Genomic DNA, 27453 nt, shown 5'->3' with positions numbered 1-27453 from the left:
AACACTTTCTCTTTCCTGAGCCCTCTTGAAAGTTCTATAATTAGGAAAGGTCTGAGACAGACAAATTTGAAAAAAGGGTGTCACTGAATGGGGGGGAAAGGAGAATATTTAAGTTGAACTGAGTTTTGTGCAGGCATTTTAGCATTAAAAGAAGCTAGGATGTATGACATTTTTGAAACCGCTGGTTTTCAGCTATAGCTGTACATTGGAATCACCTGGGTAGTTTTTAAGACTCCTGACGCCTGAGTGCCAGCCCAGAGATTCTAACAATTGATCAGGGCTCAGATTGGGCAGAAGGATTTTTAAAAATTCTCACGTGATTCTAATGTGCATGAGTTTGAGGACCACAATTTTAAATTCTTTCGATGGAACCCAAATAATTAAGATAATTTAGGATAACTGTTTACCACTTTAAATAGCTTCTGAAATATACTTCTAAATTATAAAGACTATATTTCAAAAACTTTGAAGAAATGACAGGAAAAAACAAGAACAACATAAAACGTGGTCCAACAGGCCTTTTCTGACCACCCAATTTCACCTCGTTCTCTAGTCACTCTCTCCTACCTCATCCTAATTCTCTGCCTGGCACTTGCTTGTCACAACCTGATGTTTCTATCACGTATTTGTTTGTTTATCCTTCCTGGAATACAAGTTTCTGAGATCTGGGACTTGTCTATTGTGTTTACCACTAAAACTCCGGCACCTGAAAAATATGAGGCCCACAGTAGGTCCTCAACCAATATTTATTGAATGATGATGATGAAAATCAGTTCTGTTTATGTTACTTGTATTTATATTAATCAACAGGCATATTCTTTTCTCTACGTAACATTTATAGGGTTTTGTGTTATGTATTTTTATCTTTCCATATTCTCATTTTAATGGTTGCATGATAATTCACCACTAGAAATGTCAAAATTATTTTACCCGTTTACTCCGTTGGTGAACAATGAAGTTGACTATGACTATATATATAGCTAGCTATCAACATACCTGTCTTTTGATTTATCTACTAAAATACGAGCACGCAGTTTTGTTCTTCTTTTATCCCTTTACTAAAGAAGTTACATTAGAAGTCAGTGAAATATTGAATCAAAGAGATTTCAATATTTTGTTTGTTTTCATGCACGACAATTTTTTCTACATAGTTTGTAGTTAAGATGTACAGTCCCCCCAAAAGATAGGTGTACCTTGCTCACTAAATTTAGAATAATTTGAATAAATTACACTCTCCCTTTCATAATCTTTTATTAATTCATTAAGCAGAATGTTGTCTTGATAATTTCTTTTCTTTTTTTTTTGTGAGGAAGATCAGCCCTGAGCTAACACCCAATGCCAATCCTCCTCTTTTTGCTGAGGAAGATTGGCCCTGGGCTAACATCCGTGCCTATCTTCTGCTACTTTATATGGGACGCCGCCACAGCATGGCTTGAGAAGCGGTGCGTCGCTGCATGCCTGGGATCCAAACCTGCAAACCCTCGGGCCGCCACAGCAGAGCGCGCACGCTTAACCGCTACGCCACCAGGCCGGCCCCTTGATAATTTCTTATTGCTAGCGAAATGGAATAGCACTCTAATATATTAATTGAATTTCTTCTTTTTATTTTCTGTTCCTATTTTCTACCCACTAAAATGTGATTTATCTTTGTTTATGCTTTTACTAAATTAATAATACCAAATATTTAAAACAGTGGAGACGTAAGACATACAAAACCACAGACCCCAAACAGGGTGGAATAAAGTTGTCTTCCCTCCTCCCTCCTCACCCTTTTTCCTTCCTCCTTTTCTTTCTTTCTTTGTTTTTTTTTTTTTTTTGAGGGGGCACCTTTAAAAAAGGTGAATGACATAATTTGTGAAGAAATGAAATAAAGTGAATCCCTTTGAAAAGGTAATTTAAAAAGAGAATAGAGTTGGTGACAGAGAAGATACAATGAGTTAAACAGGATATGATTAGAATGTTATCAGAGAAAATGAGAAGGCAATATTTAACAACTTTCTATAGCATTATCTAAGAGGAAGACACTGAATATGGGGAAAACCTTGCTGAACCAAGCTACTTTCCACAATAGAAGAAATAAGAGTTGCTCATTTTGTGATCATATATGGACATTCAACCAAGCAGAGAATAAGAGGGCCCACAAGAGATTTTACAGGCAATCAGAGGGTAAGATGGAAGCAAAAAGGATCATCTTCTTACAAAAGGAGGAAAAGCCAAGAACTAGACGAGACATCTGGAGACAAATGACCTCATCCTGCTATGTCTAGGTGCAAAGCAGTCCAGGTAATGAATCACTGAAGTCTACATTTCAACCAGCAGGGCAGGAACAAAGAGCACGGAGACAGCGATGGTAAGAAAGAGCAGTGCTTTGCTGGAACTAAGACTCCTCTTTATAAGGCATCTCAAGGTAAAACCAAGCCTACCCATCAGAGGACTGAAACAAGAGGAAACTGATTTAAATTAATATAAGAAATATATTGGTTTAAACAGGGGGAAGAGAAACTCTTTTGTTAAATACACATCATGTGACAGGCACTAGGGTAGGAGCATTATATCCAGTAAATTAATTATTCCTCACCTCAGCCCAGTCGAGATGGGTGTGATTCCATTTTACAGGTGAAGAAATGGAGTTTAAAGAAATGTCACTTCCCAAGGTCATACAGCTAGTAAGAGGGCAGCTGGGGCTCAAACTTCAGCCTAACCAGGAATTCCTCATCCTTTCTCCTACTGTCTCTCTTAAGACTAAAGAGGAAAATCTCTGTCTTCCATCTAAAGATAGACCATCTTATATGAATTCTATAATTCACTTTTTTTTCACATTATAACATCTTTAAAATCTCATGGTGTCACAGGTTCAGTGGTAGTATTTTCCTTTCTTAGCGTTATAGAAAATAATGGTGCATCTTACCAACAATGATGTGACAGATTCAATGAAATACATAGATATATGGCTGGCTCTTGATAGAAATTCTAGCAGAGATATTTTTAAAAATAATAGGTAGTTTACATTTGGATATTCACTCTTGGATGAATAGAACATTCACTCTTGGGGTCTTGAATAGAACATTTCTAAGATGTGGCTTCTTTGTTTAGCTCTATTTTCTTTACACTTAGATGACAGCTCTTCTCTCTAAAATATTCTACCTTCCAACACTTGGAAAAAATCATTTTCTACAAAAGCTCTTTTGCTTTGCTTGTCTGAAAAATATGAACATCTTATGACAGACGGCACCCACAAAAAGAACCTGTCATTAATAATGCAAAAGCTAAGATGTGTTTGGGGGTATCCTGTAAAATCAGAGAAGGATCAGGGAGGAGAAAACTCAGGGTCCCCTAGAGATTAGGCCCACACCATGCCTTCTTCACCTCTTACTCCAGAAAGCAATAACTTGTGGGGGGAAGAGGAAGTGAACAGGAGGTCCATCTGGTGATGGAGATACGGGCTCACCAGTCCTAAGCTCCTCACTCCCCCACCTCTGTTTCCTAACATGGGGATGGGGTGAGGCTCCATTTCTCCCACTTGCAACCCCAGGGGAGAATATGAAAGATGACCACTAAACATGACCAGGACGCTCATCCTTTTTAAAAGGTGGGGCTCGGACCTGTGAAAGAGTCAGTGAGTGAGTATGAGGAGGCCACTAATGGCCCATAGTATTGGCCAAACTAAATTCTCATGCTGCTACTATTTATTTATTTATTTATTTATTTATTTATTTATTTATTTATTTATTTATTTATTTAGTGAGGAAGATCAGCCCTGAGCTAACATCCAGGCTAATCCTCCTCTTTTTGCTGAGGAAGACTGGCTCTGAGCTAACATCTATTGCCAATCCTCCTCCTTTTTTTTTTTTTCCCCAAAGCCCCAGTAGATAGTTGTATGTCATAGTTGCACATCCTTCTAGTTGCTGTATGTGGGACACGGCCTCAGCATGGCCGGAGAAGCGGTGCATCGGTGCGCGCCCGGGATCTGAACCCGGGCCGCCACTAGCGGAGCGCGCGCACTTAACCGCTAAGCCATGGGGCCGGCCCCATGCTGCTACTTTTAAACCAAAGATTGCCTCTCCGCCCCAGAGACCCCACAGACCATCTCATCTCAGAGGAAGTCCTGCTCAAGGCAGGTTCAAGCATGACTTCTCCTGTGAAGCCTTTCCCCACCAACCACTTTAAATTCTTATCTTATGGGCTAACTGGATTTCATGATAACTGTGTATGTGACTGACTTTCACCCTCTGACTCTCTCATGAGGATATGAGCTTTTTGAAGGTAAAAAACCATTTTTTACTCACCTCAGCGTTCAGTAGATAAATACTTTATTTACGCTCAAGATACTTGACCCAAATAGACATACCGTACAAGCATTGTTATGAGTCCCAACCATTTGTCACTTTCTAGGGTTGCACAATGTCGAGGGAGTAGCAGAGGAACACGTTTTCTTGCCTCTCCAAGGTTCCAAAGTAACTTCCTAATATTTCAGAAAAAGACTAAAAGTGTAATTGCCCAAAACATACAAGAAATAAAAAAAAAAAAAAGCCAAGATTGACCATGAAGGACATCTGGTGGTGAGATCTGTCATCATCGTGTCACAGTTACTTCTCTGTACTACGCTTGCCACCTGAGGCTGCTACTCAGGCTCAGACACCACACAAATACAGTTTCCAAGCCTTGTGAAAAGTTGCACCATGGAAGCCCCAGGCATTCGCTCATGAGTGCACTCTGCCTCTGTCTGCCTCCACTGCCTGGCTGGCTCATACTGACCTACAGACTCAGTCAGACTCAGCTCCCTGCAGGTGCCCTGCTTCAGTACAGGGTTTGAACTCAGACACACCTGAACACAGATCCTTTGCCACTTCCTAACTGTATGATTTTAATCAGACTGCTCTTCATGCTAAGACTCAGTTTCCCCATGTATAAAATGGCAGTTAAATCTATTACAGGATTTTTGTAAGAATTAAATAAAGGAGATTAATATAAAGCCAGTAGCGCCCAATAAATGGCATGTGACATTATTTCTAAACCAATCTTAACCTAATATTGAACATACTACCATCCTTTGACCACTAGTGATTGAGGTTTAGAATCTGTCCTATTTCCATGGACTTTCTAGAAGTAGAAAGATTATACAATAGAGTAGTAATAAGTATACACACACGCATACGCACTAAAATTTCACTGCGTAAAAGAACAAATCATTTGCTTCCATAATATTTTTCCCAAATAAGTTCCTTCGGTTACTTATATATAAATCCTAGAAGATTTTGGATGTGTGCACTTTAATAAATGGACCAGCAATTTATCTGTTAATACATGACAAGGTATCTGTATACAAGAACAAACAGGAGAAAACAGGAAACAGCTAACCTTCTGTACAGGTGTACAAAGGTGTACAAAGCCACCATAGCAGCCAGGATGCATTGCTCAGATGCTATACCAGAAAGACAGCATACTTTGTGAATCTGCATGGCACTCTCTTCCAGGGCCATACCACTCTTCCAATTGTTCAGTTTTTGAGAAATCAAGTAGGCATGGATCAATGTACTTTTAAAATAATTCAGTGACAATACAAAGCCAATGAGATGGGCTATTTATTTGTAAGAGTGATTCTGTAAGAAAAATTAAATGCAACACTGTCCATTTTTTAGAGAAATAGAGGGAGTACTTTGAGTTGACTAAGAAATTAGTATAGTTGATGTAAATTACAGAAGAATAATTGAAATCCCACTGAAAATTCATAGAAAAACAGCGAGGGTATTATTTTGTTGGTAAAAGGGATGTAACTCTTTTAAAAAAGCATGTTAGTCTTAGATTTGAGAATTAAAATTAATAAAATAAAACTCAGCAATTCATGCATCAGCATTTTATTTTCCTTCTATGAAAGAGAGGGATGTGATCAAGAAAGTAATAGACAAAAGAAATTTGGATTATGACATAGTTACCCTGTTTAACAAGGTAGGGAACCTATTGAGAGAATCCCATCCAAAAATGTTGAAAGGAAACTATTTGCATGCTTAAAGGGTTGATGCTTACTTTTCTACAGGAATTAGTCTAGTCAGAGAGCAGCCCAATTTTCCAGTTAAGCTTTGAAAGTCAGATGTTACAACACAGGTAAAAGTGGTACCAGTGGGGCCTCAATTTTCAGCATTTACTAGCTCTGTGATCCCGGGGCAAGTTACTTAACCATTCTGTGACTCAGTTTAGAAAGTTAATCTACGAAAAAGGCTTAGAACTAGGCATGTCAAAATACAAGTTTTTAATAATTGTTAGTCACGTTGTCATGATAATAATAGCAACTATTATTAAATATCCTCTGTTCATTTGGAAGTTTATTATCTACTGATATAATTTGCATACCTTCCCTGGGGATCCTTTCAGTCATAGGTCTTATAATTGCAACCCCACAGGATACCACCATGGATATAACTTTCTCTCAGCTAGTTGATAAGATCATCAAAGGTAGGGAATGAATTTTCTAGAACACTTACAGACCCTGGAAGCCCTTGTTTCAGAACTCTGAACTCTGAATAATGAGCTCCATATTGACTTAAGAGAGAAGTTTTCTCTTTCTTTATAAAAATAATGTAAGCATTTTATTTCAAAAATCAATGTTTAACTAGTAACATTAGTCACTTTTCATTAATGTTAAACTCAGTTTTATAAGCATGTTCCCGAGCTAGTGATGCAAAAGAGATTATAAAATTACACTATACCTCCTGTTTTCTTGGAAGTTAGAGCGTGGCTGAAGAAAAAAGAATCGAAATAATACATGGAGGAATCACACCACCAATGATGCCAACCACAGCTGTGAGACCAGAAATGAGAGAGAACAGTGCAGAAGTTTTATTAAAGTAAGATTGACTGCATGGAGATGGATCTGGAAGGCCAACAGGAGAGGGGAGGGCATTCTAGGCTTAAAAAAATCATTCGTTTTCATCTTTCTCTTTCTGCTGTCTGGATAGCATGAATGGTGTCAATCATGTGATACCTTGCTGGACAGTCACCATTAGTCCGTGGCCTTTCTAGAACAATGCTGATTTCTTATTCCTTTAATTACCTTCAGCCTTTGAGCAATGTTATTTCTAGAAATTGCCACTTTCTTAAGCTCACAGCATTAATAAATCTTCAGTAGCTTTTTTTTCTATATTAGAGAAATACATAAAAATGTAAAACACAAGAGAAAGAAAATCTTCAATACATAAGGGAAAAAAAGATGGAAAAGGAATCTGTATTCACTTCACTAACTCATTTAACACACCTTTAATGAGTCTTACCACGTTCAAGACACTGTGCAATACACAGGGCTGGGGCCAGGGGTAGATGTCGACCGCTGCCCCAAGGATCTCTGCCCTCAAAGGCACTCATTCGGATCTGAGAGACAGGACTGAAAATAAATAACTGGAATGTAATAGGACACTTCAAAATTATGCAATAGCATGCCACTATTAAGAATTACAATAAGTATGTTTATTGACATAAAAGGTGTTTATAAGAAATTAAGCTAAAAAAGCTGGTTGCAAATTATGTAACAATATGATCCTAATTTGGTGATTTTACAAAATCATATATGTCTCTGTGTAAAATACATATTTACATACAAAAGATTAAAAATCTAAATGAAAATATTATCATTGATTATGTATGGGTGGTGGGATTATGAACGGGTTTTTTTCTTTCTCTTCTTTCCTTTTTTATTATCTACATTTTCCAATTTTGTTTATCTAATTTAAAAGGCATTAAAATGCAATATGATGTTGCACTAATGAGTATCAGAAAGTGCAAAAGGGCTGGAGAAAATGAGCACTTATGTGTTTGGGGTGTCAGAAAAGACTTCCCAGTACAAAAGTGAGGGAGGTGTGACAGCGCAGTATATTCCAAGATTTACAAACAACCACTTAGGGTGGAAGAGAGTCAATGATAAAAGGACTTTGGAATTAAATAAAAACAGGAGAGGGATTGGCTTAGAAGCAAGGAAGTAAAAACTACCTACAATATCCCAGTAAATATCTCAGACCAGCACAGAGCTTGGAGAAGAGAAACAGAGAAAGCAGAGAGGTGCCGAAGGAACAGAGTAAGTCCACTGAAACGCCTCTACCTATTACTTCACCAAAGTCAATGGGCACGAGCAGTTGGGCTGGTCTATCTGTGTGGGTTCTCTGCAGCATTCCACTCTCTAAGCTGGAGAGATGAAGACAACTCCTGACCCTCTGTTAGGCAAGTAGATAAGTGGGGAAAAGAAACCACGAGAGGGACGGAACAGGAAAGAAATGAAACAGGAGAGAAATTAAAGAGAATGTCAGTTGTTATAAAACAGGTAAAAGATACCTCTAGAAAAAAGTATCAAAAGATGATGCTAAGAAAGGTGAAATAGGAGGTTCAAATGTATGCCATTCCATGAATATCAATCAACAAGGAGAAAGGAACGTCCCATTGTGAGAATTTGATGATAATGTGGTTACCACACGACCACACAGCATGGTAGAAATACCGTAGCACTTGGTTTTGTAATACATTTTAATTAAGGTGCATTTTTTTATCACAAAAACAAAAACAGGTGGGGAAGATCACTCATTTTCACTAGGTCAGTATTTTTATTTGTGGATGTCCTGGGTGATACCGTGCAAATGATTTACTATTATGTTTCACCACGTGCTACAATGTCTTCTCAAAGATAGTAGTCATCTTTACCCTATAATGTTAAAAGTGGAATTAATGTGGAAAGGAGGTGGAAAGAAACTAGAAAAAAGAAAATTTTTCCAATTTTTATTTGAAATTACCTAATCAAAGAGCAAATTGGTGAGCTTTCCTCTTATTGCTACATTCGTGTCCTTTTGATCTCATCAGACCTTCTATTTTTTGATGTGTTCTTTGTGTTCTTTTGATGTGTTCTTAAAAATAACTGTAGTTGCTCTAATTTTTAGAAAAAAAGAGAACTGATAGTAAATATTTTACCAAAGGTCAAGAGAAAAATTATACTACGCAAATACATGGGATCTATGGAAAGAGTCTATTCATTTGTTTCCCTTTTCTGCTATCATTTACAGGAGAATCCTCATTTCAACAGGATACTTAGTTATTCCCCCAAGCATCTGTCCCTCTCTTTGTGCCAAACTATGTAACCAGCACAGCTGTTTACACATTAAGTTATTTTGGTATAAACTAAAAGGACTGAGACAGGCTCAGCTTTTTAATTATTTTTATAAACCAGAACTTGACCTGGTAAAAACGCATCTGAGACTAGCATCATCTTTATAAAAGTATTAGTAATCTGGGTTCTATAGGGAACTCATAGGCCTTACTCCAGAAACTAAATAACAGATATGAAATCAAAAAATGTTGATAAATAAATGAAAAGCCTTGAGTTTTCTTATCAAATTTCTCACCGAGACAAAAAATTACAACGACCAATAGCAAAGGAAAGAGGTAATGCGATCACCTACATACAGTAACTGCTTAATCTAATACTTAAAAAACAACTTCAAGAAAGAAAATTCTCGTTCTGGTTAATTACTGTAACCGGAGCCCCCATCTCCTTTCTCCTTGATCTCGGCATTGACCTTCTGAAGTTCAATCTCTATTATAAACTTTTCATATGGCCACATCCACTGCTTAAACTGGGATGGAAGACTTTGGGCTCTTAGAATGAGAGGCACCTTTTATGCAGTTCTTGCCATATGCTGGGCACTGTTCCAACAGCTTCACAGGAATTAGGATTACCTGATCTTCACACCGGCCCCTTTGAATGGCATCATTAGTCTCATTTTACAGCTGAGACACAGTGACTAACAGGCATTTAGCTAAGAAAGTTGCTCGAGGCCCCAGAGTCCGTGAAGGAGCAGACTGGGAGGGTTGAGCACAAAATGGCCACAGAAACCAGATCCACGGATATAAACATTTCATATTCTCAAATGTTATTTCAGAGCTATAGGGAGTCACTCCAAGAATCACAGATATAGAACTTTATTTTTCCTTCTCTAAAGTAACCTTTTGTGGATTAAAATATGTTTCCACTCTGAAGAAACAATCTCTTTGTCATCGGATGTTTTCAAAATGTGTTTTCTGCCTTTTTCTTAAGCTTTCAACCCTTTTCAGTTGTATCTAGCATCTGAGCAGCTTAGAGTAAGGGTTATGAGTGTAGGTTCTGGATTCAATTCTCTCACTGCGAAATGGGATGATATTAGTACCTACCGCATGCGGGTTTGTAAAGACTAAGAGAGATAATATATCTCACCCAATTAACATAGCAATAATAATATAGTCAACTTGTGCAATTTTTAACAGGCACCATTCTAAAAAACTTTACATGGAATAACTTTTTAATACTCAAAGTGACCCTATAAAGAAGGTACTCTTAATATCCTCATCTTACAGTTAAGAAACTAAGGCAGAAGGTTAACAAACTTACCAAAGACAAAGAGCTGGTGTCAGAGCCAGGACTCTAACCCTGAGTCCATGTTCCTAACCATGACACAATACAGCCCCTAATGTGCTTACAGTAAGTGTTTGATGAAATGCTAGCTCTCCGGATAGCTCACCTGAAGGAGACAGTAGTTCTGCTGTTGGGCAGTTGTAGATGCAGAGTCATCACCCTGTCACCAAGGCCCGCCTAGAAGACAAGCTCTGCAGCCATCCAGAGGGTGCAGCGTAGCTGGAGTGGGAAACTCCACGCCAACAGTCAAGACCTCAATTTTCTAGTTCTGGCTCTGCCACACATTTTCTACGCAACCTTGATCAAGGCATTTAACCTGTCTCAGCTTCAACTTCTCCTCTGTAAAACAAGAGGAATGGGACAGGATAATTGGGAAGGCTCTTTCCTCCTCTGCAATTTCAGGATTCTATGAGGCCATTGTCTGAATAAGGGTCTCTGTTAAAACACCAGTGTGCAATGTGCCAGTGGGCTATTCATACTGCATACCAAGGATGAGGGAATTCAGAACTCCCACTTTCTTGATATCCATAATGTACAAGAAAATGGTGTGGGGAGAAGGTCTCAAAAAAAGAATGTAAGGGCACTGAAGACAAATGTTTGTAAGTGTCATGATTTTTTTAAAGATTGTGATTGCTGTCCATATCTAGTTCCCCTGGGCCACAAGGGACCTGAGATACTCTGTGCCTCCAGAAGGACAAAAATTAATAGGGAATCTCAAGAGAATTTTTCTTAAAGAACAAGAGAATCAACTTAACTGGCCATACGTGAATTATCTACTTGGAAAAGTACTAACAAATAATTTTAAATCTTGGACTGCCTTTCTTACCATCCAATTGTATTCTTGGCCCATGTATTAGTTTTCTATTTGTTTCTGTAACGAAGTACCACAAATAGTGGCTTAAAACAATACAAATTCATTATCAGACAGTTCTGTAGGTCCGAAGTCCAACACTGGTTTCATTGAGCAAAGATCAAGGTGTTGGCAGAACTGCATTCCTTTCTGGAGGCTCTAGAAAAGAATCTATTTTTCTTGTTTTTTCCAGCTTCTAGAGGCCACCCATATTCCTTGGCTCATGGTCCACTTCCCCCACCTTCAAAGCCAGCAGCATGGCATCTCTTTGACCCTACTTTCATCAACACATCTCTTTCTCTGACTCTCTTCTACCTCCCTCTTCCACTTTTAAGGGCCCTTGAGATTACACTGGGCCCCCCAAAATAATCCAAGATAATATCCCTGTTTTAAGGTCAGCTGATTATCAACCCTAATTCCATTTGCAACCTTAAATCCCCTTTGCCACATAATCTAACATATTCACAGATTCCTAGATTAGAATGTGGACATCTTTGGGGGAAGGGGTAGTGTACTATGTTCTGCCTACAACTGTCTCTTCCCTCATTCTGTTGTCCTTTAGATGCAATGAACTCAGGGAAGATCAATATATACAAATACTTTACAAAACCAAACAGGAACTGGAAAATAAATTTATCCTCCATCTTCCCCTCTTTCACTTCCTTCAAACTATAGCATATACAGGATTCCAGAGTCAAATAAGAATCATGTTTATATTAATTGTCACTGCTCATTATGTGCTCATTGCTCTCCTATATTTGCATAGACAACTGACATTTCATAAAATTTTCTTTAGTTTCTTTTATGGGTAAATTTATCATTTTGTTACATTTTGAAATACTTAGGACATGAGGATGTCATCCAAGCCAACAACGCACCCCAGAGTGTATGAAACCATACCCAATCCTTACCCACCAAGTAACTCTATGGCTCCTGGGTCTCAACAACCTCTGAGTTTCATAAACCCGGGAAACCAAGCTCAGAGTGGTCAGCCTCCCTTCACTACTTCTCCAGGAATCTACACTAACGGTCAGCAGGGTCAAGGAAATATACTAAAGGTAAATCCAGCTATAGTACCAGCAACCTCAAAATTTAAAGAAGAAGGAAAGACATTAGGGGTAAGTCTATTTTCTACTAGAATTTTAATATTGCATTTGAGAGGTTTTATTGTACTTATAAGTTATAGGTGGAGAGAAGTTTATGATCTCATGACATACATCCAACCATTAACAAGTTCTGAGTGTTACTCTGGAAACTGTATCCCTTTTAGGTAGAAATAGTTAGTCTGCATACAGACTTTACTCTAAGTTAATTTTATTTTAGATTCAAGCAAGAATCTAACAGGTAACAAAGGACTTTTCCTAGTGGGACGACTCGGTAACATTGACATTATGGGAGCACCACTACTTCTAGCTTGATCTCACTTCTGCAAAGGACATTTGGGGCACCCTCAATCCTGTCTCTGGATTAGTTTCAAGCCTGGTATTTGAAGACAAGTGAATTCACATTAAAATGAACATTGATGGCTGCCTTAAAAACAGCAGGAACTACAAACGGGCAGTCTGGGGAAACTCAGTGTGGAAGAATTAGAGGCCATTCCATCTGCTGTGCTTCTCACCCAGCTCCCATGGAGATGTTATGACTTAACAGCCACATTACTTTTATAAAGGTTACTTTAAACATTCATAAGCTTGTTTACGTAGGCATTGTAAACCACGCCCTACTTGAAGATGAAGACTCCACTTGCCTAGGCAGAACTGTTAGTTCCTTTGCTGTGCTTTCCAGGTACTGCAATTCCACCAAACTGTACTGCCTCTCCTGTGTGCACATCTAGCTTCTCTTCTAGAGCATTCAGTAAATGATATTGAGTGCCCATTATCTGCCAGAAACTCTTCTAGCCATGTTTCTACCTATTTCAAGTTGCAATGTTTTAGGAAAGTAAAAAAGAGCATTGGTTCCCCTTCAGCAGGCAGATCTAAGCTGTGGATCTGGCCCCTCAGATCCTCCTCCTGCCAGAGAGGACATTCTCTGCTCCCATTGAGCAAAGGGGACAAACTAGCACCCTACATAGCCAACCCCATACAAGTGTTGGGAATATTGCAGAGAAAAAAACAGGCACAATCTCTGCCCTCATGGAGCTTAAAACCTAGTGGCAGAAATCAGACTACACATATAATAAAGAATCAAAGTACATAGTGTGTTACAAGGTGATAAATGATATAGAGAGAATAGAGAAATGTAAAAGGATAAGAAGTGCCAGACAGTGAGGGGGCAGCAATTTCAAGTTGGTCCGAGTACGCTTTCCTTAGAAGATGACATCTGAGAAAAGACATGAAGTGAGGGGCGAGCCATGCAGATATCAGGGCAAGAGCTTCCAGGTACAGTCAGAAAAGTCCTTAGAGGAAAAAGGGTGTGATGTGTTTGAAGACTCAGGAGGAGACCAATAAAGTAGAATATAATGAGGGAGGAAGGGAGTAGCCAGAAGGAGGGCAGAAGGGTGGTGGGGGCCAGACCCTGTGAGGCCTGGAGGACAGAAAGCTCTGGCTTTTACTCTGAGTGGAATGGGGAGCCACTGGAGCATTCTGTCTGGTACTGAAAAGGCTCACAATAAAAGTACTTTAAAGTGGTAAGTGTAATTTTGTTTTTTAAAAGCCCCAGGTGGCAGAAGCTACTTCCTCTCCCTAAAAATTGTGTATCTATGCCATTAGCAGCCCCTAGTCCTCACAACAGTGCGGAGGCCTCAGTGGTAGGAACTGGAGCATTTACCCCAAGTGACTCAGAACTTAAAGCGGGTCTGTGGCCAAATATCCAGAATGAATTAAATGACCAAATTAGTAAGTCTGGCCTAGAGGCCATTTTGATCAGTAAGTGGTACAGCCAAGGTTACACTAGGAGAGAAGAAGGCTGATATTAATCCAAGATCTAGCTGCTCCTCATCAAGATGATGGCAAGAATAAGGACAGGAAGTCTGTAGCCAGATGATGGAGTTGCTGCTCTAGAGAAGAGGTAGTAAAAAACAAATACAATGTCTAATGCAGGAGTCCTTCAACTGAGATCCACGACTGGCTACAAGAGGCCCAGGACACCTCTGAAGTTACATGCAAAAGTGTGGTGTGTGTATCTATGGATGTGTGACAACGGTTTTTCAGAGGAGAAGGCTCATAGCTTTTAACAGAGTCTCAAAGAACTTCATTATTCAAAAAAAAATTAATCTCTTAGCATTATTTAGGAGTTTTTTTTTCTAATTATGATACAATTTAATTGTATTCAGTAGCTATTTATTAAAGAAATAAACACAGCAATCTTTATATTTGCAGTCTTCCCGGACACATAAGATGTAAACTTGAGAAGCAGCAATTAATTTCGGGTCCAATCTAGCAACAGTTATTTCTCACAAATCTGTTTATCCAGGATGAGGGAAGGTGCACTAAGAGGTACAAAGATGAATCCCTTGTCTTTCAGAATATATGTCTTGGCCAAAAAGAAAATCTTTGCATAGCTGCAATTAAAAAGGAGTATAAATGAGTACAAAACCAAGTAATAAGGTGTGTCATTTATACCATAAGATACAACAGAAATTTAGAAAGAAAGAAGACAGCTTAAATTGACTGGTATAACCAAGAAGACTTCGTGGAAGAGGCAGGGCTGAGCTGAGCCTGAGGGGAGGCCATACGGAATAGTTAAGACACGGGCTCTGGAGTCAATGTGCTGCATTAAATTCCCAGATCTGCCCCTCAGTACTGTGTGACCTTGGACACTGCTATGGCCTGAATGTGTCCCCCCCAAAATTCGTAAGTTGAAATCCTAACTCCCAAAGATGATAGTATTAGGAGGTGGGCTTTGGGGAGGTGCTTAGGTCATGAGGGTGGAGCCCTGATGAGTCAGATTAATGCCTTAAAAAAGAGGCTCCAGAGAGGTCCCTAGCCCTTTCCACCATGTGAGGACACAGTGAGAAGGCGCCGGCTGTGAACCAGGAAGAGGTCCCTCACTAGAAGGCGACCATGCTGCCACCTTGATCTTGGATTTCTCAGCCTCCAGAAGCATAGGCAATAAATTTCTGTTGTTTATAAGCCACCCTGTCTATGGTATTTTGTTATAGCCTGAACGAAGTAAGACAGACACCTAACTTCTTTCTGTCTCTGAGTCTCCATCCAGTTGTTGGGAGGAGCACATGAAACAATAAATGTAATGTGCTTGGAACATTATCAAGCATATAGTTAATGCCCAATAAACTGTTTTTTCTTCATTGATTCTTTCCCCATAGGTAGGATTACTCAGGCAAAGAATCAGTCCATTTGAAAAAGACAGCTGCCGAAGTCACAATTAAAGCATTTTTTACTAAGATTCTTTAAAGGGGCTCTCGGGTAATGCTAACGCGCGCTCAAGCAGTAGCAGAAGAACTCTTCTCGGGTCGCCTCAGCAAGCCTACCCAAATACCTCAAACAAGGCCTTACGCTGAGGCCTTAGGTCTAGTGTGTATCAGAATCTTAATGGCCCACCTCCTGCTGTAGAGGTCTACCTAAATGACACCAATGGCTCTTGGCAGAGTTGACAATAATAAGCAGTGGCAATGACAGTAACGTTTCAGTAGTTCCTGAAAATGAAGAAGCAATTTAAAAACGCCTGTTTTCCTTTTTCAGGCAATCCAGATCGTGATTGGATTGATGCACATCGGTTTCGGAATTATTTTGGGTTTAATATGCCTCACTTATAAAAATGTCATTTTTGGGGCCTTTGCGTCCCTTGCTTTTATCGGCGGATATCCGTTCTGGCGCGGCGTCTCTGTGAGTATATTGCTAGAACACATCTCCTTCTTAGTTTGTAAGTTATAGATATCCCCAGCCTATGCACAACTCATTTTTTGATGAGGCCTACATCTGATCAGCTGGAGACTTTAGAGAAATAACAAGTCTGATTGGGTATAAATAAAGGAGAGCTTTTGTTTTCCATTTTAATTTGCAGCTTAAACTCATAACCTAAACTTTACTCTGATAAGTAATCAACAAGCCGAAGTTTTAGTTCCCTGCTACATTTTAGATGGAAATCTATGTGTTGGGTGGAGAGTTGCAAAAGGAGGTGACTGGCAACATAATTAACAATATGCAACTGATCATGAGAAGAGATTGAGCAGTGAGCTCAGAAGTCACCAGAACAAAGAAAGCTTACAAGAGAAGAATCTTTATATGCAAGAAACTAAGGAGAAAGAAAAAAAACTCAAAAGGACATAACTTCTGAGAGTTTGTCCGGAAAAACTGAGATGTATGAAAGGAATTTTTGAGGAGGAAACTAGATGAATATAAATAGACCAGCCTTTCATATAAAGGGAAGAAATTCCCAGGAACAATCAAAGAACCCATCGTTTCACAAATAAATCTGTCTATTTCTACAGTTCATTATTACTGGCGCTCTCTCCGTATCAGCATCCAAGCAATTTTCCCCTGGCCTGGTAAGTCAGAATGTTTCTCCTTTTTAAACCCCTTTAAAGATTAATTTACTTAGGGAGGAAAATTGACAAGGTGGATTCAGAACATGCGAAGGGGAGCACTTTTTCCCAAAATATTTATTGGTTGCCCCCATGGCATGTGTGTCCTCCTATGGTCCACACAATTTGCCACTCAGAAACGGCAGAGCTCCACATTCTTACTCTTGAACTCACAAGAATGGGAATCAGTGAAGATAGGGTTGTTCAGCTTTATCCTAAAGGCCCCCGGTTCAGTTGGGTCACACTGCATTAGGGGAACTCCAAAGAAGAATCCAAGAGCCAGGAAACCCCCACTTGCCACTTCAGCATCAAAGACTCTACTATTCATTTGCCATTTCTCAGTTCTGCCTTGCCTTGTATTTTTACTTTTTATTTGCACGTACCTCTCATTCTTATTCAGATTTGACTTTTGTTTTACAGTTCGTTAAATCATCGCTAAAAACACCCAGCTCCGTACACATGAAGAGGTTATAAAAATAATCACTGAGAGAGGTCTTGCGATTCTCTAGGCCACAACACTCCACCTTTTGCAATTTCCTGGTCTACTTTTTTTTTTTTTCAGACAGGACTGATTTTCTTTTTTTAAATTATTTTATTGAGATCATATTGGCTTATGACACTGTGCAATTTCCAGGTGTACAGTATTATATTTCAATTTCTGTATAGACTGCATTGTGCTCACCACCAGTAGTCTAGTTTTTATCCATCACCATACATATACACCCCTTTACCCCTTTCACCCTCCCCACACCTCTTCTCCTCTAGTATCTACTAATCTGTTCTCCTTATCCATGTGTTTATTTGTCTTCCACATATGAATGAAATTGTACAGTATTTGTCTTTCTCTGTCTGACTTATTTTGCTTAGCATAATACCCTCAAGGTCCATCCATGTTGTCGCAAATGCCATGGTTTTGTCTTTTTAATGGCTAAGTAGTATTCCATTCTATATATACCACATCTTCTTTATCTATTCATCCATTGATGGGCACTTGGGTTGTTTCCACATCTTGGCTATTGTGAATAATGCTACAAGGAACATATGGATGCATACAACTTTTCGAATTAGTGTCTTCTTGTTCTTTGGATAAATACCCAGAAGTGGAATAGCTGGATCATATGGTATTTCTGTTTTTAATTTTTTGAGAAATCTCCATTCTGTTTCCATAGTGGCTGCACCAGTTTGCATTCCCACGAGCAGTGAATAAGTGTTGCCTTTTCTCCACATCCTCTCCAACACTTATTATTTCTTGCCTTGTTAATTATAGCCATTCTGACGAGTGTGAGGTGATATCTCATTGTAGTTTTGATTTGCATTTCCCTAATAATTAGTGATGTTGAACATCTTTTCATGTGTCTGTTGGCCATCTGTATATCTTCTTTGGAAAAATGTCTGTTCATATCCTCTGCCCTTCTTTTGACTGGGTTGTTCATTTTTTTGTTGTGGAGTTGTATGGGTTCTTTATATATTTTAGAAATTAACCCCTTGTTAGACATATGATTAGCAAATATTTTCTCTCAGTTGGTGAGTTGTCTTTTCATTTTGTTCATGGTTTCCTTTGCCGTGCAGAAGCTTTTTAGTCTAATGTAGTTCCATTTGTTTATTTTTTATTTCCCATGCCTGAATAGACATGGAATTCGAAAAGATGCTGCTAAGACTGATGTCAAAGAGTGCACTGCCTATATTTTCTTTGAAGAGTTTCATGGTTTCAGGTCTTACATTCAAGTCTTTGATCCGTCTGGAGTTAATTTTTGTGCACAGTGTAAGATAATGATCTACTTTCATTCTTTTGCACATGGATGTCCAGTTTTCCCAGCACTATTTATTGAAGAGACTTTCCTTTTCTCCATTGTATGTTCTTGGCTCCTTTGTCAAAGATTAGCTGTCCGCAGATGTGTGGTTTTATTTCTGGGCTCTCAATTCTGTTCCATCGATCTGTGTGTCTGTTTTACTGTCAGTACCATGTTGTTTTGATTACTATAGCTTTTTTTTTTTTAATAATTTTACTCATTTATTTTTCCCCCAAAGCCCCAGTAGATAGTTGTATGTCATAGCTGCACATCCTTCTAGTTGCTGTATGTGGGACACGGCCCCAGCATGGCCGGAGAAGCAGTGCGTCGGTGCGCACCCAGGATCCGAACCTGGGCCGCCAGTAGCGGAGCGCGCGCACTTAACCGCTAAGCCACGGGGCCGGCCCGTGATTACTATAGCTTTGTAGAATATTTTGAAGTCAGGGATTGTGATGCCTCCAACTTTGTTCTTTTTTCTCAGGATTGCCTTGGCTATTCAGAGTCTTTTGTTGTTCCATATAAATTTTAGGATTCTTTATTCTACTTCCATGAAAAACATCATTTGGATTCTGATTGGGATTGCATTGAATCTGTAGATTGCTTTAGGTAATATGGACATTTTAACTATGTTTATTCTTCCAATCCAAGAGCATGGAATATCTTTCCATTTCTTTATGTTTTCTTTGATTTCTTTCAATAATGTCTTATAGTTTTCAGTGTATAGGTCTTTCACCCTCTTGGTTAAATTTATTCCTAGGTATTTTATTCTTTTTGTTGCAATTGTACATGGGACTGTATTCTTGATATCTCTTTCTGCTAGTTTGCTATTAGTGTATAGAAATGCAACTGATTTTTGTATGTTGATTTTGTACCTTGCAACTTTACTATATTTGTTGAGTATTTCTAATAGTTTTTTGGTGGATTCTTTAGAGTTTTCTAAATATAGAATCATGTCATCTGCAAATAGTGACAGTTTTACTTCTTCCTTTCCAATCTGGATCCCTTGTTTGGATAATCTCAGTTAGAGGAAAAGATCCATAAATGATGCATAGAAAGAATGCTTTATTTTATTTTGGGATTACAACAGAAGTGGTTAATCAGGATCAGGCTCTTTTATTTTAGTCTAGTCTAGCCTGGGAGAGCATGAGCAACATGCTTCTATGCTTCCACTTTTCCATTCTTTCCTCTTGTGCTAAATTAAATACAATATTGAAACCACCTCTGCTCTAGTTGTTTCTAGTTCTTCGCAAATCATTTTCTTTCTCCTGTTTCAAAAGCAGACCGGGGATCTGCCAATGAACTAAAAAACGATTTCTTGTAGAAACTGCGGAAAGTTTTGGACTCTGCCCATACACCTCTACCCACAGAATTCTGACAAGTTCCTCATTCTAAATCCGGAGTTCTTTATCCAGCCCCTAGAAAGACTTTAGGGTTTTCATAAGTTCCTAAATTTATCAGCAAAGTTTTTTTGTGTATATACTTTTTCATCTATAAAACTGGATGCTGTATAGTACTACCTCATACGGCAGTTGTAAGAATTCAATGAGATAATGTGTTTAAATAATTTAACACAGTGCCGGTCCCAGAAAAATGCTCACTAAAAGTTTTCTGTTGTTTTAAAAAGGGAATATAATTGTTATTGTGCATGAGGCATTTAGACAAATATAATAGATGAGCTTTTGCTTTGCATTATTTACATTTTTCTACAGGTTTTAGAAATACCCTACATTTAGGCTGCATACAGAATAGTTTTCCTGGTAACTACCCAGAAGGGCAGAGGGAAAAAAATCATTTCAACTTCAAAACTTTTTTCAAGATTTCAAAGATTAAGAACCATTAAATTTAATTGATTCTTATTTCATTTAATTTCATTTATCCTATATATGATTTATTTTATCCTGTTGTCTCCATTAGATAAAAGGCAGCCTAGGAATGAATCTTGTTAGTGCTATCTTTGCCTTATTTGGACTGATTCTGCTGCTGATAGATGTGAACATCAATGGGATACCCAACCAAAACTACCGGGCGTTGGTAAGTATCCCACAATCTACCACATGCCTCCCATCTTTCTACTCTCATAGAGCGGGTCTATTTTTTAACCTCTTACTACTGTGTAGCAGCTATAGTGGAAAATCTCTTCTTCTATTCTAGCCCTACTCCTAGTCATGTGATCTCTAGGACTATAGAACAAAACGGGAGAGTTACCTCTACAGATGGACTAGGGCAGAAGGGCATCCCTTACTTGTCCAGCTCACTGCTGATCACGTAAACAATGGGGAAGACTCTTAAAGATACCCAGATATTATTTTCCAAATATTTGAAATTCTCTGTAAATGAGACAGTAACGTCATTGAATAGTTTTATTTTGAGTAAGAATGGGATGAGAGGAAAACGGCAGTGAGAAAGACCTCCAGTTTTTACTAGTGAAGCACAAAGAATGAAGCAACTGCAAAATGAAGCACATGCCTCAGAATGTTCTCAAAACAGAATCACCCATTCGTTATCATTTTATAGGCCAAGCACGGATTCTATTACCTCAGGAGCAGAGAAAAGTGTAGAGAAGAGCTTATAAGGAGGCAAGAATATGAGGGCACTTCTTGGTAAATAAGGTCGAGTGAAGCAAGCACACAAAATTTATCCTGTACAATACCAAACAAAAAGAACAAAAATTAGGCAAAAACCAGCTTTTAAGTTGGCATCCAAGTAAAGAAACAAGCATTTCTGCTGTGTCTCAAGGTGGCAGAAGAAAGCACAGCTCCCAGCCCTGCTTCTTATCCCCTAGAAACAAAACTGAGGAAAGAAGGGCACCAAAAAGTACTGAGAAGTCTAAGACTAATGCTCTCCAGTCTAGAGCTAAGAAGACTTAGATGGAGAGCAGCCAATTCTGAAAAAGGATAAAGCAAATCCTGTATGGCAAAAGCCCTCGTGTAGCACCCCAGGACCTCAAGAGAAGTAGGAAAGGTCACCAGAGTTAACACCTTCCAGTGTACTTTGCTAATGTGGAGACATGAGCTGAAATCCACAGGAATAGAATGTACCTCTGACCTTGGAGCAGGCCTTGGTACAGAGCATTTCTCAGAAGAGAGAGAAAGTGAAGTCCGTATTCACTAGCAAGAATTGTGCTCAGTGCCGGCTAAGCTATTTCTCTCCCATACAGCAACAGCTGCACGATTAGCATTCAGAAAAATGGACAGAAAACAATACCTAGTCCTCAAACTGTAGCTGGAAACAAGCAGGACAAATTGGACTCAGTTAAGTGGAAATAGGAATCAAGAAAAAGTCACCTACCCCGTATCTGAACAAACATAAGGCCTACACAGAGTTGTTCACTTTAAGAATGAGAAAGTTGAAAATAAATGGCAGGGAAACTACCCCAAAACATTAAAGTGATTAAAAGAAGGAATAGAATTAAAAAAGAAAAGAAGGAGGAACGAAAGCCTAGGAGTCCTGTGGGTTAGCGCATCAGCAGAAACACTCAGCTGCCTATTGTTCATTTTGAGTAGAAGCCACAATCCATTTAATTAGGACAGAAGACATCAGATAATAAAATGGATGCAAATACGTGTCCCTTCCTTCTACCTCACAAGCTGTGCCCTGGTTTAATGGAGATGTGGGTCACACAAATCAGGAAAACACTGAGTTTCCTCATTCTCATGGTTTGATCCCTTACTAGCCTGGGAAGCCATATCCTCAAGATCTAGCCCAAATTCCAGTCCTATGAAACAATAAAACTACTCAGTGATTACCACATGACCCAGACCTAGCATCTTGGTTTCCAGGAATTGAGTTTTCCAATTTAACACAGAGACTTATAAACAACAAAAGGGAATTTCCAAGTAGCAGGTCAAGCCATGTTCTACCATAGCGTGCTAGTAGTACAGATAAAAAAGCCAATATGGAAGAAAACATCACTCAATTATCAATAGAAGATTCCCCATGAGCGTTTTATGCTATTGAAACTCTTAATAAGAAAATAAACTGATAGAATGAAATAAAAAGAACAATGCAGCACTATAGAAACCAACGGAGTACCAAAAACCACTATTACAGATATAATTAAAAAATCGCACACAGCAAGAAACAGAATGGACTCAGATAAAAATGTTAGAGAGAAAAACTGTAATCATAGTCTTATAGAAGAAAAAGACAAATATATTAAGTAATTAGAAGATGATAAACATGAAACATAGGCAAGTTTGATCCAACATAACAACAATTGGTCTCCCTGAGCTAGTCTCCAATAAATGGTACAGAAAAAAAGTATTTAGAAACATTGAAAAAAAATTCACTGAAATAAGAGATAATTGAATTTGTAGACTGAAAGGGAATAACCTATACTAGGAGAAAGAAATGCAAAGTAAGTGAGATACATATATACTCTTGTTAAGGTATAAGGTATAGAAAAGGACTCTTTAAGGTTTTAGGCAGAAAAATCAAATGACCTATAAGCTGCAAAAAATCAGCGTGGCTCAGACTCTACCACAGCAAAATTCAATGAGAGAAGCTAACAGAGTAATGTCTATAACGTTTTGATGAAAAGAAATTGTGACTCAAGAATAACACATCCTGAGCCAGCCCTGATGGCCTAGCAGTTAAAGTTCAGTGTGCTCCGCTTCAGCTGCCTGGGTTCCATTCCTAGGCACGGAACCACACCACTTGTCTGTCAGTAGCCATGCTGTAGCAGCAGCTCACATAGAAGAACCAGAAGAACTTACAACTATATACAACTATGTACTGGGGCTTTGGAGGGGGAAAAAAAGGAGGAAAATTGGCAACAGCTGTTAGCTTAGGCGGAATCTTCCCCTGCAAAAGAAAAAAAAAAGAATAACACATCCAATAAAATTCTCATGCAAGTATAAAAGCAACAAGAAGATGCTCTCAGTAAAACAACAACAAAATACATGGGCACTGCTGCTAAAAAAATAATAATAATATTCAACCCTACATGGGGTAAATTAAATCAAGAATTCAGAAAGGCAGGGAGAAGATGTGTAAAGAGATTAGTGAAGAGCATGAAACCATTTAAATATTCATCTAAGACTATAAGATTCAACAAGTGGGGAAATGATTAACTACAAAACCAAACATAAATGTTTTAATGTTTCACTCAAAAAGAGTGAAAACTGACATAACCACCAAATAATGGGAGGTGAAGAGAGGAGAGGTAAGATGAGAGAGAGATAAAATGAGAGTGCTAATCACCTCATTTTAAATAATAAACAATCATTTGTCCAAAATTGAAACTTGCAGGTTTAAAATGACTTCAACTTCTTCATGGATTTCATAAACTTTTTTTTTTTAATTTAGCCAACTTAATTTGACGTAACTTCTTTTTATTCTTTTAAAATCAAGTAACATTTTTATTTCAAAATAGTGAGTAGAAAATTATGCCATTCTTAAAGAATCACTTTTCTCTCTTGCTCACTCTCTCTCATTCCTTCTCTTGCTCTCTTTTTCCCCTCTCTCGCTCTCTCCATGCATTTTTCTATTTGCCTTTTTCCTATACATAAAGATCTAAAATAATAGGTATCAAATGTTAATTTTGCTTATTTCTATGCAGTGGCATTTGGGATGACTAGTGAGTTTGTTTTTAATGAGCAGGTAACATCTTTATAAAAACAAGAAAGCCATTGCAAAGAAAAAGAAATCTACCTCCTTTTTTTAATTGATGTTTTAATAGTTTATAACATTGTGAAATTTGGGGTTGTACATTTTTGTTTATCCATCACCATATATATGTCTCCTTCACCCCTTGTGCCCACCCCCTACCCCCATTGCCCCTGGTAACCACAATACAGCTTTCTCTGTCCATGTGTTGGTTTATATTCCACATATGAGTGAGATCATACAGTGTTTGTCTTTCTCTTTCTGGCTTATTTCACTTAACATAATACCCTCCAGGCCCATCCACATTGTTGCAAATGGGACGATTTTGTCTTTTTTTATGGCTGAGTAGTATTCTGTTGTATATATATACCACATCTTCTTGATCCAATCATCAGTCAAGCGACATTTAGGTTGCTTCCACTTCTTGGCTATAGTGAATAATGCTGCAATGAACAAAGGAGTGCATAGGCCTCTTTAGATTGTTGATTTCAGGTTCATTGGATAGATTCCCAGTAGTGGGATAGCTGGATCATAGGGTATTTCTATTTTTAATTCTTTGTACCTCCTTTTTAATGATTCTAAATAAAACAGTCTACTGGCAAAGAGGAAAGTCTTCCAGAATTTTAAAGAAAGGCCAAAATTAATTCACATTTCCCTGAAAAAAGCATTTGATGATAATAGACCAATAATCACGGAGCAAGTTGAGCCTGAGCAAGAGCACATTTGATGAGTCAGTAACTTTTTGACGCCTGTGTGACACCTTCCTGATTAGCCAAAATTTCATGTGTTTATTTCTGATTTCAGGTTTTTGGGACCGGAATTTGAGGCATGCTGATTATCTTCTCTCTCTTGGAGTTCTGCATAGCTTGTACCACAGCATTTTTTGCCAGCCACGCAATCATCAACACCAGCTGGGTGAGTTGGGCCTCTTCTCCGTAAATAATCGGAATATGTGGTAGAGAAATACGGACTTAAATGTCAGCTAAGACCCACTTGGGCTTACCAGAGTGCTCTTTGTCCTTGACATTGACTGGACCAGGGAGAGACTGAATAAGATTGTAGTAACAATACTGCTTGTTTTATTCACCCTTTCCAGTCTGTCCTGGCTATTCCAAATGTGTATGCAACCAGTCCCTTGCCACCATGGTCTTCCTCAGCTCCTCCCAGGATTGACGGCCACTCAGCTAATGCCACTAACTATTAAAAGAAAAAGGAGCATTATCCAGTCTCATGGGGTGAAACTACTCTGCAGAAACTTCTTGAGAAGCTGGCCTCTACTGTCTATGACAATTGCCAATCTTTAAAGGCTGTGTTTGAGATTTGTTCTTAGTTTGTCATTAATGATAACTGTATGTATCTCTAAGTCACTGTCTTCCTACACACCACCACCACACATCAGCAAAGGTGAAGGACCAGAGGACTAAAAATGACTCTGCAACGCTCTAAACGTTACAAAATTTCCTGTTAATGTTACCCCTTCCTCAATAAAACGTTACTAGGAACATAAGCCTCTTTTTGGTATATTTTTATTTCATTTTGGTTTGATATTAGTTGTAGAGCAGAAAATCGGACCAAACACTGCAAAGCAGATGGATAAAATTTCTTTGATGATGATCTGCAGAGTGTTCAAGTCTCTAGAGTTCCCTTACTGTCTGAGTCACTAGAGTCCCCTCCTCCCCTTTCTGTTCAGAAAGAAAATTCCCAATTGCCCTTGTTGGGGGCCACATTATATTGTACATTAATATCATCAAACACCTTGCCTCTTGGATATCTACAAAGCTTTGCTATTTACAGACTATCTTCATACATTACATACAGTACATTAAACTCATTTGCAATGGGGTAAGAGCAGGACAAGGATGGTACATCAAGCAGTTTTTATTTGTATTTTGGCTGTTTTGTTTTTGAAATGGGAGAAACATGGGCATGTTTAAAAGCCAATGGGAACAATACAGGCGAGAGAGAGAGATGTGGAATACACTAGAGATAAAAGGAGAATGGTAGAGTAAGTTCCAAGAGATCAAAAGTGTATATGGAGGTCATGGCCTAAGTCACGAGGCAGGGTGGTTTATCTACGTTAACAAAAAGAAAGGAAGAGGTCATTAGCACAGATATGAATAGGTTTGCAGTGATGGCACTGAGTACCCAGGAGGTTCCCACGTGATAGCTCGTGTTATCCCTCTCAAAGTAGAAGTGAGGTCATGCCCAAGGTGGGGGCCATGGATAAAGTCAGAATACTGCACAGAAAGGGTAATTCTGAAAAAATCATGGAAATAGAGAAGAAACTGATCAGAGAAACAGAGGCAGACTGCCAGGCTATAGTGAGGGCACATTTGAGGGGGTAATCACACATGTAGAGCACAAACTGCTTCAGCAAGGCTTGGTTGCTCAGATGTGGATCCACATAAGGTGCCTATTTGATTTCATCCAGGGTTAGGGTTTTTCTAGAGAGGATGATAAAATACCAAAAAGGCAAAAAAGCTTAGGATATTGTCAAAGTATTATTAAAACAATAGACTGTGGAATCTAAACCGGACAAGGAGGGAAGTGAAGAAAAGGACAGATAAATTGATCAAAAATGAAGATATCTGCCCTTCTCCAGTAGAGTTGTGAAGATCAAATGAGATAATGTTATGTGAAAATGGTTTGGAAACAGCAAAGTATACCCATTTTTGAAGCTTTAAAATTATTTTAAAAGACAGAGGAGACAAAATATGTAGGCAAAGACTAGGCAGAGAAATCAAAATTAGGTAAGAGTGAGACAAGAAGAATAGAATTTTTGCATCTGGGAAAGCAGGTGTATTATATCAGGTGAGAGTCACATGGTTTCAGATTTCTGGGCCTGCCTGGGTCCCAACTATTTAGCAATCTGGGTGATCAGTAATGCTGTGTCCTTCACCATGAAGCTCAGAAGCTAAGCAAAAGTAAAGACATGTCCTTCGTGGTCTGAGGGTCTAGGAACTAAATACTGCCCCCAAAATGTCTGGAGGGGTGGTATACTATATATCCATATAAACAACTTTAAAAGTAAGACTTGCTTTAGGGAAAAGAAGCATTTCCAGCAAAGTTGATATTTTAAATAAATTTCCATTGAATATATTTTATTTTTCATTTGACTTTAGTAATAGCAATAATGATAACACCAAATATTTAGCCTACTCTATGTGCCAGTCACATCTCAAACACTTACATAAATTAATGCATTTCATGCTCACAACAACCCTGTGAGGTAGGTACTATAATTAGCATCATTTTCAGATGAGAAAACTGTGGCAGAGAGGTTAAAAACTTGCCATTAAGACAT

At 38.5% G+C, this 27453-nt stretch overlaps 1 protein-coding gene across 1 annotated transcript; it reads left to right on the top strand.

The window, feature by feature from the left end:
- The first annotated feature begins 12124 nt into the window (after positions 1-12124).
- On the top strand, positions 12125-25421 carry MS4A12 (membrane spanning 4-domains A12). The gene is given in 6 exon segments (XM_058527399.1): positions 12125-12388; positions 15911-16054; positions 16660-16716; positions 20457-20573; positions 24954-25064; positions 25246-25421. Coding segments are annotated over 6 exon segments (801 nt in total). The 3' UTR covers positions 25354-25421.
- Positions 25422-27453: the final 2032 nt, after the last annotated feature.

This window comes from Diceros bicornis, chromosome 31 (genome assembly GCF_020826845.1).
Source record: "Diceros bicornis minor isolate mBicDic1 chromosome 31, mDicBic1.mat.cur, whole genome shotgun sequence".
In the NCBI taxonomy this organism is placed as follows: Eukaryota; Metazoa; Chordata; class Mammalia; order Perissodactyla; family Rhinocerotidae; genus Diceros; species Diceros bicornis.
This window is presented reverse-complemented; position numbering and strand designations above follow the sequence as displayed.